Source organism: Cimex lectularius, unplaced genomic scaffold (genome assembly GCF_000648675.2).
Source record: "Cimex lectularius strain Harlan isolate CLEC.00 unplaced genomic scaffold, Clec_2.1 scaffold10, whole genome shotgun sequence".
NCBI lineage: Eukaryota > Metazoa > Arthropoda > Insecta > Hemiptera > Cimicidae > Cimex > Cimex lectularius.
The window spans coordinates 2,742,246-2,751,775 of NW_019392665.1; the positions used below are offsets into that span (position 1 = coordinate 2,742,246).

A 9,530-nucleotide genomic window follows, 5' to 3' on the forward strand; every position below is an offset into this window, starting at 1 on the left:
AAGTAGATATTCATAAAATCTGTTGTTGATCGAGTGTTATAATTTAATCTTTCCCGCTGTTCGACTGCTTAACACACCAGGTCATTTGGGCCAAGTCAATAGTAAAAGATAAAACTTTAAACTTATCAAATATAGGATTATTCCGATCAGAAATTTTTTATTTTAACTTGTTTTATCCTTTATTATTTCTTTTGCAAATGAGAAGTCGGTTTTTCTAAACAAATGCGACAAAAAATCCCATATAGCCAAATGCTAGCATTTAACCGTTTCAACTGGTCGTCTTCTTAACATACCAGGTGTTTTCGACGATTCTAACATTAAAAATATTTTTTTACCTTATTAACTTATCAAACACGATTATTTTAATCAGTAAATTTTAAGTTTACCAAGATTTGTTCAGTTATTTGTGGGTTTTTTTTCTATAAGTGCAAATAAAGGTAGATATTCGTAAAATCTGTGATTGACCGAGTGTTATAATTTAACCTTTTCCCGCTGTTCGACTGCTTAACACATCAGGTCATTTGGGCCATATCAATATTAAAGATAAAACTTTAAACTTACCAAATGTACGATTATTTCGATCAGAAATGTTTTATTTTCACTGGTTTTATCCTACTTTTTTGTAATTGAGAAGTCTGTTTTTCGAAATAAATGAAAAAAAGTCCGATGTAGCCAAATGATAGATTCTAACAGTTTCAACTGGTCGAATTTTTAACACACAAGGTATTTTCGGCGATGTCAATATTAAAAATTTAACTTTATCAAACATGATTATTCCAATCAGTTAATTTTAATTTTACCAAGATTTGGTCAGTTATTTGTTGGTATTTTTCTCTAAGTTCAAAATAAAAGTAGATATTCATAAAATCTGTTGTTGACCGAGTGTTAAGATTTCATGTTTCCCGCTGTTCGTTCGACTTCTTAACACATCATGTCAACTGGGCATTTCAACAGCAAAAGTTAAACCTTTAAACTTAACAAATATACGGTCATTTTATTCAGAATTTTTTTTTAATTTTACGGGATTTACCACATTTTTGGAATTAAGAAGTCGGTTTTTTTTAAATAAATGGGGAAAAAAAGGTCAGATGTAGCAGTGATAGAATCTAACCGTTCAACTGGTCGAATTTTTAACGCCCAGTGATTTCAATACTAAAGATGAAACTATGCTTATCAGAAAATAGTTTTTATCAATTTCTGCTATTTTGAAGTGAGTTTTTCTCTAGGATGGAGAAAAAAAATGTCTGATATGTAAAAATTTAGCCCGGTGAAGACGAGGGAAGAATTTAATCGTTTAACCGTTCCAACTGTTTGATTTTTTTAACAATTTATCACTGGAGGAGATTTTAATTGTGACTTTAACCTAGCTGGTATATCTTTATGGGTATTTTTTTGTGTGTGAAAAGGCGAGGGTCCCTCGGCCGTGAAGGAAACTGCAAAAATGGCACAAAAATACAAAGCTGACACATATTTGGTCGCGGAGGCATTGGGTCTGGCAGGGTAATGACCCAAGAGCCCAATATCTCCTTCAATAACACGCATTACATTCTACACGTCGGCCCCGTGGCCCCGCTCCAGAGCGGCACGCAATAGGAAAAAAAACACACTCCTCAAATGAGAAAAACGTACTCACTTCGAAAAAAGGGCTGCACGCAGAAAGGACGACCTTGTGCGCCTTGAGGTACTGCCCTTCGGCGGCTAGCGTGCAGTCGACCAGAGTCCCACTCTCCAGCAGATTGTCGAAGACGGATATCAGAGTCGACTGGTGATTGTTCCATCGGAGGCAGAACTGTTGATTCCCCGCCATTAAATTCAATATGCGTTAAATCCCGGTTGAGTTTCCTTCCTCGGCCGACCTCTGAGGATAAACGGGGAGAGAACGCCGAAGCTGGGGGCGAGCGGGCGAAAAAAAAAAGTGAGCGACAAACTAAAAAAAAAAAGTTTAACGACAAAGTCGATTCAGACGAAAACACTGTTTGGATACATCGGTCACACGACTGAAACTACGTCCGAAGCCACCTGGATTTCACATACGTAGAAAGGACGGGCCGACGCCTCCTAGATCGCGAGATCTACGGAGATATTCGTCGTCGGTGGCAAGACTCGAAAACGAGGTAGAAAAACGAAAAACACCCACAAGAACGAAAGACAAAAAACAGATTCCAGACTTCCGACGAGAAAATAAAAGTAATTCCAAACCCTATTGGAAAAATCAAGTCTAAAATAAAAACCCAACAGGACGAAAAAGAAGAGAAAAAAAACTACTTTTAATAGTATAAATAAATATATATTATAACAGCGTCTGTAGCCTCCTTTGAAGCTTTTGGTTTTCTATTTTGGTATAAATTTAGAAAGTACTGAAAATTGTCATTTACCCTTCGTCAATCCGCGATTACGGCGATTTCAATTTAAACTTCGCCCTCTTTGTAAAAGGTGAGGAGGAACGCCGATAAACGAGGTGAGTCCGTCGGGGCCGGCCGATTTTCAAGCGCCTCGGGCCGAAGGATTTATTTTCCCCAGTCCGCTTCTTTTTTTTTTCTTCTTCTTCTTCTCTTGTCTTTCCGATCCGGGTAGTTAAATTTTCGAAATCCGTCCTATAATTTAAATTGGTTCCAGGTGTTTCACGAGGATTCGCGAGGCGAGGGCGTAAACTCCACCTCCGGCGGTCTCTCCCGTCGTAATTTTTCCACCCGGGACGGAGCCGCGTCCGAGACGATTTCTCCACTCGCCGAATCGTCGGAACGATTCCAACGGTTCCACTCTTCCAGCACAATTCAAACAATTTATCCACTAAAAAAAAAAAATATTTAAAAAAAAATTGAACAAGTTTACAAAATGATAATGAAACACATCAAATCTATCTTGGTAAAATAATAAACATTCAGCATACTACTGGATCGGTTCATTAAAAACATTTTTTGATAATCCATGAATACGAGCTTTTCATATTATTATTAAAAGTTGTTCGATCTTCTCATACACTACTTCTCAAATTAAATATATTTTAAAAATAAACTTTTAAACTTGCACGGATGAGTCTAGTCGTAGAAAGATTGTGGACATTCTGAGATGCACTTCTTTGATTTGGTCCTTGATCTCGATCATTGAAAAAATCCTTTTCTCCCTAATCTACTTGATGTGATGAAAGGGAAAATTTAAAAAGTATTCGGTTAAAATAAGGAGTCGATGTCTCGAGGAGTGGAGTTGTGACAGGTCAAGTGGTACAGCGCCGGAGTACTGATCGGGATGTCATGGGTTCAAGTCCTGCTCGTGACACTAATTTTTCATCTCAACCTTGGCATTATACAGTCAACACATGATAATTTGAAACTGAAAGGGCCACAAAAATAATTGGAATTATCAAGAGGAATGAAAATCAAATTATTAAGAGTTGTTACACATTTTTACAAATTATTAATTGAAATGTATAGTATTTAGTGACTGTTTATTAATGATTGTTTGGTGAGATATGGGCTTGTGTGATGTAGGAAAATTGAACATTATGTCCACGTTAAAAAAAATCAAGAAGTTTTTTGTTTTTTTTAATGTAGCCAGGCATTCTTTGTCTAAATGGTTTTCCAATGTAACCAATGCTGAGAACACATTGATAGAAACCTGACTAACAAACTAGAGAAAATTCTATAAACTTTAGCTTCATCCTTAGGCTGTAAGGAATTAAACTGTAAATTTAGTGGAATATTACTAAGAAAAAGTTCACATTATTAAAAGGGAAAGTGTCTCCGTATCAATTTATAGAATGCCTATAAATCTCCCCCTGTTATGAAAAATATTTAGTATTACCGAGTGTATCAAAATACACAGAATTTTTTCTATTTACCAGTGACCTGCTGAGAAATTCAAACTAGTAAGAATTAGAATTATCAAGTTTTGAATTAACAAGAGTCAACTATTAAAAACCTAATCTAAAGTTTAAAACTGAATTTTTTCATCATCTCTGGATATCCTTGCCATTTTGACCTGTCAAACGCGTTTTGGCTTATTACCACCATCAATAGTTTATGATAAATATGCTTATCAGATATCATAGGCATGTTGTGCATAACAGAGGTGGTGAAACCAACAATCTGCGACAAACCTATATTTTTACTAAATCATCAGATTGGTTCTTAATCATCAAAGTCTGTTCTCGCTGGGTGTTCTGTCGAGTTTTGACTTTCACCATCTTCTGTGTCACACCTGAAAATAGGCAGACAGAGATGATCGATAAGGTTCAATTCAAATTGCAGGTTCATCACCCTGCAGACCACAGAGGAAATGTCACAATTTAACTATAGTTCAATTAAAGTTATTTAAAAATAATAAATTTTATCTCCAACTTGTTAAAGCGAGCAACAAATCAAACATGAAAGTCCAAGAAAATGCACATTTTTCTTAATTAAACTCCATGACTGGGCATCTTTAGTTTAATTTGATTCATTAAATAATTGCTTTTGTCTTTAACAATTGTTTACAATTAAAAGCGTTCTGCCTTATCTTCATTTAATTAGCTTGATTTTTTTCATCACGTAACAAGTTGTCAATTCAAATTAAGGGTGCAGGTCTCCTCACCATAAAAATCCATATTTTATTTCTCGTCTTTTTAACACCACAATTATTGAATTACAGGATTGTTCTCAAGCTTGACTGTTCAGACATATCCTAAATTGGATGGTTTATATTGTAAAATATATCTCAACCATCGTATACGACTGCCTAGCCCTTCAGAATGATTTCATTTCATCGTTATTCTGAGAAATGTATTGTTTGGATGTTTTTTATTGCAATCTAGAATTTATTCATGGAATTGTTTTCCGCCTAAAAACATAAATTTATTGATCTCTTTAGGTCTGTAAGGTAGCTTGTAGTTCAATCTTTCAAAAAAAATTTGTCCTTCACAGATGTCATCATTATTCTAGGTGAATGATAGTTTGAGTGTTGTTTATTAGCTTAAAAAATATAAATGTTTTGTTTTTCCCAAACTGTTTTATGCCTAAAAATCCAGCCAACAGTTTGTTCAAAATGATCTTTTGGCTAGTTGAGGACAATCCTAGTTTATACTCGGTATGCTAGTTTTAACTATTCCGTGAGGTTTTAAATAAACTTATTTCCCCCTAGACATTTCTTAATAACCCCTAATAATAGTAACCCCTGTGAATAATCTGTGTTTACGCAATGTTGTGCTGAATTTTAACGTTGTTCAATCATGAGATTTGCATTTTTTATTTTTTGTAATAATTATAGCAAACGATGTCAGATTCTTTTTGTGAGGTCTGCAAGGGGTGATGAACCTGTAGTTCAGTTATTTTCAATCATTTTGGTCTGCCTATCTCTCACTGGATTCAGTTTGGTGAAGATAGCATAATCCCAAACCGCATCTGACAAACCAAACGAGCAAAGGTGAAGCAGAAGTAGTCCAAAATCAGAAACAAAGAAATTTCAGATCTTTTTATGGCAGATGGCCAGGTAGAACATTTTTATTTGTGTTTCAGGATCGTTTGGGAACCAGACTTTATTACAACAAAGTTGTACTGTACGTTAGCAGAAAGCAGCAAATTATCAGGTAAAAGACATATATACTACAGCAGGAGAAATGACTGAACACCTGACAAATTACACAGTTAACAATTAGAATTTGTTTTGTTAATTTTGGTCATGCTGAAAGACTGTAAAAATAAAATAATTAAGAAAAAAATCGTTTTTCATTATTGAGCCCTTTGAAATTTCCTTCTTTCCTTACCCTAAAGCATGACACCAGTAGTGTTTTTTTTTTTTTTAATAGAAAAAATATTTGATTTTTAAACATTTTAATCTAAAACAAAAAAAATGAAAATTCAGTTTTAGATTGGGGTCAAGCCGTAATTCGAAGGGGTCACAGAGTGCCTTACAAGAGGCAGCAGACGACAGAACTGGAGAAGGAGTTTGCTGTGAATCAGTATCCGGAACGGAATCGCCGGCTGGCAATCGCCAAAGCCCTCCGGCTCACCGAACGCCAGGTGAAAATCTGGTTTCAGAACCGGCGGATGAAGTGGAAGAAGGACCGGATGAGACAGGGTCTCGCGATAACGTCTGGCATTCCGCCCATCTCGACGCAGTCGCCCTATCCAATTTTCAATGCTATTGTCAACCTCTCGACGAAAGAGCAACAACCACCTGCACCGCTCGACCTGGCGCAAAGATAAAAAAATATGTACCTTTAAAAAAAGTAATTATTAATTATGATAAAATGGTTTAAAAATAAGATATAACAAAAAAAAGAGGTATAAACGAAAAGTAGCCTTATACGAGATTTCACCTCAAAATATTTGAGTTATGTGCTAATGTTTTTTGTACATATTTTTGAACATGTACATTTATTTATATTATTAAGTAGATTTTTTTTTTTTTTAATCTTGAAGTATTATCGTTTCAAAGTTGACGTTTTATTCTTTAAACTTTAGTTTTGTATTATTTAAGATCTAAGGGAGCCAACTAAACATATTTTTACTTTTAATTTAGGATTGGCATTTCTGTCTTTCTTTTATTTTTTGTTTTGTTTTGATTTTCAAAAAATGCTGCATTTCTAGAGTACAAATTATAACAGCATGTTTTTCCTTTGTAAGGAAAATCCTAGAATATCAATTTAAACAGAAAAAACACTGCAGAAATCAACCTTGCACCTTGACTTCAGGGGTGGATTATATTAACTATAAATAATAAATTTAAAAAAAAAATTGTTTTCTAAATTATGAATCTGTGATAATTTAAAAATAATAATTAAATTTGTGTACAAATTGGAATAGAAAATATTAAAAAAAAATATATATATGTGGTAAGCTATGTAATTCACTGGATCAACATTTCGTCATTTTTACTGGGGAAAAAATCCAACAAAATTCGGGATTTTCATGTGGAAAATTGGTATTAATATCTGATCTCATTTATGTTTGAAAGTATTAAAATTATAAAATTTATGTTAAAACATATTGACAGGATTAATGTATTTAACAAATAAAAATAATTTGCACTTATTGAGCCATATGCATTGGCATCGACAAGTTTTTATATATAATATAAAGTAACATAAAAGCAACGAATATCTAATTGGCTTATTTGTATATAAAGTAGTCTGTATATTTTTGTGTAGTTTCTAATATGAAGAAAAGTTGAAATTTTGTGATTTTTTTAATTAGAGCATTTGTTTATATATATATTTCTTTTCTTATTATCATTCATGTTATTTTTCTATTATTATTTTATTTATTTTTTTAAAGAGAAGATAAGTTATTAGTTAGTACTTTCTCCCGAGTAGTACAAAAACATTAATAGAAGAGAAAATATTTAAAGAACTTTGAAACGATTACTTCCATATCAATCAACTTCCAAAGGTTTCTGCATTTGTTTTATTTTTTATTTATTTATTATGTCTTTGTTGTTTGTTTTTTGAAACAATTATTTCTCTGCTCCAGGCCCAAGAAGGAAATGTCAGCCTAAAGTAAAGCTTAAAAGATCGATTGATTATAAACCACAATTTTATAAATAATCCGCCATTGTGATAGTTGTGACAGTTTACCTCTTTTGCTACGATGGAAATCTATTTTACGAAGATAAAAGTGTTTTGTCCCGTGAATTTCTGGTGTAGTCAGGTCAAAAATGTGCAAAGTACCTTGAAGTTCTGCATGAGCTTTGTTATTTCTCCCCCTTTTTTTCTAGGCCAACTGCCTTAGATTGTAAATAATCTTTGTGAAATGTCTAGATTTTTCATAGTGAAAATACTCATCTGGTTAAAGTTTGTCGAGTTTTATTTATTTTTTTTTTCAAACTTTTAAATAGAAACAATTCAGTTTTTCAGAAGAATCTCATAAATTTTCATGTTTATTTTTTTCTCTTGCTAGATTATAAGTTTTTAATTTATATATAATTTGTATGTAGGGTTTATACATTCAAATACAAATAGAGTTTTTAGTTGTGCCAATTTAAATATAAATTAATATTTTTACAAAACAAACGCAGGCTGTTGTTACCTGTATACGACCCGACCATGTTTGTTGGGCTCTTTAAAAATGTTTAGTTACTTTCAATTAAAAGGAACGCAAAATAAAATAGAAATACTCTTATCCCCACGATGTGTGTAAGTAAACAAGATATCAGTGCCTTTGAATAACTGTAATAAAATATTATTTTAAATGAGAACAGCTTTTGTAGTGTACGTGTAATGATAGCTTTAAATAATTTGTAGGGTATTAGTTTAAACTTTTTGACCTGAAGTATACCAATCAATTATTATTTTGTACATAACAATAGTCGATAATCAAACAAACAAAAAACAATCAGGAAGTAATCTCTTTTTTTAAGTATATATGTTTAGGGAAAAAAATTATTAATATATATATTTTGTCATTTATGTTTTGTTTTGCGAGCGGAAGACCTCAGTACCTGCTAAGAGTAGCAAGCGTAGTTGATTTTTTTTCCAAAAAAAAAAAATTCAAATGAAGAGAAAAAATACAATATGTTAAACATTGTATTTTAATGCCTTAATGCTTTTCTGTAAATTGCTTATTGTGTCGTATAGGCTTGTTTTTAATTGGACATCATAGATGGCCGGACTAACATAAAAACAAAAGTAGATCATTGTAAATGAAATTTTTTTTAATTTATAAGTAACGCCTTGTATTATAATAATATTTTTATAGTTATCTAAAACACTTGACTAAACTTTAAAACAAAACAAAAAAATGTGTAAAATGGTTTGATATATGGGAAATTAAATAAGAGTATTACAAAAAAAAGTGTAAATACTTAGTAGTCAATTAAAAAGCTTTATATTTATGATAATATTACATTATATTATATATTATACATTCAAGGGAAAAATATTATTTACTCATAAAACTAGTACTAAAAGCTTTTTTAGATGTATCGTTTGAAATTTATGAAACATCAAAAACTGTAGATAAATAAAAGGAAAAACATGGGCTGCGAGCCCTAAATTTTTTATAGTATTGTTAGTTTATAATTTGTTTTATTTTTATTTTTTTCCAGTTAGGAGCGTATTTATTTCTGTATTTGTCTTTTTAAGGCTAATTTATTACCATTGCATCTGATTTGATTGAGAGGGAGAGGTAGAGAGAAAAAGTGAATATGATTTATTTGAAGCAAGGATGAGGAAAATGGAAAACTACATGCTTTATGTTGTAATTAGAGAGAGAAAACAAAATACAAATTTTCTTTTTCCCCTGTCCATATTATCAACCTTTTCCTGTCCATTTACCGTTTTCTTGGCAGACTGCATCGTTTAATTTTGTGTCATCACCCCAGGCGGAAATTTTTTTAAAACCACAACGGCAGTGGATTGATTTTCATACGGGACAAGTGAGTATCAGCTTCAAACACTAGGACAACTGATTTGAGCATTTTTGGGTATCTTAGTGTTTTAAAATTTCAATCGTCTGTTTATCCATTTTTTCTCAACAGGTGAACTACTTATATTAGTTGATAAATTGACTTGTTGAAAATAGAGTTGACGCTGGGTGTTGGTCCATGAGTCGGTGAAC

General features: G+C 32.4%; 2 protein-coding genes across 5 annotated transcripts in view; one reads left to right on the plus strand and one right to left on the minus strand.

The window, feature by feature from the left end:
* LOC106667340 (longitudinals lacking protein-like) overlaps positions 1–2,021 on the minus strand; it is a 54,270-nt gene extending 52,249 nt beyond the window's left edge. For 3 of the 4 annotated variants that reach the window (XM_014395229.2, XM_014395231.2, XM_014395233.2), the window contains exon 1: positions 1,634–2,021. In XM_014395229.2, coding sequence (XP_014250715.1) covers positions 1,634–1,807 — 174 coding nt within the window. In that variant the 5' untranslated portion in view covers positions 1,808–2,021. The remainder of the gene's footprint in view (positions 1–1,633) is intronic. The other variant, XM_014395232.2, reaches the window with a different exon arrangement.
* On the plus strand, positions 1,818–9,210 carry LOC106667266 (homeobox protein Hox-B3-like). The gene is made up of 5 exons (XM_014395112.1): positions 1,818–1,821; positions 1,964–1,974; positions 2,309–2,433; positions 5,490–5,560; positions 5,836–9,210. The coding sequence occupies exons 1-5, from the start codon at positions 1,818–1,820 to the stop codon at positions 6,177–6,179; spliced, it is 555 nt and encodes a 184-aa protein (XP_014250598.1). The 3' UTR covers positions 6,180–9,210.
* Positions 9,211–9,530: the final 320 nt, after the last annotated feature.

Bases quoted from the DNA above. Each gene is read 5' to 3' on its own strand.
- LOC106667266 (XM_014395112.1), top strand. The intron at 2,434-5,489 runs GTGAGGAGGAAC...TTTGTGTTTCAG, and splicing joins CTTCGCCCTCTTTGTAAAAG to GATCGTTTGGGAACCAGACT. The intron at 5,561-5,835 runs GTAAAAGACATA...ATGAAAATTCAG, and splicing joins AGAAAGCAGCAAATTATCAG to TTTTAGATTGGGGTCAAGCC.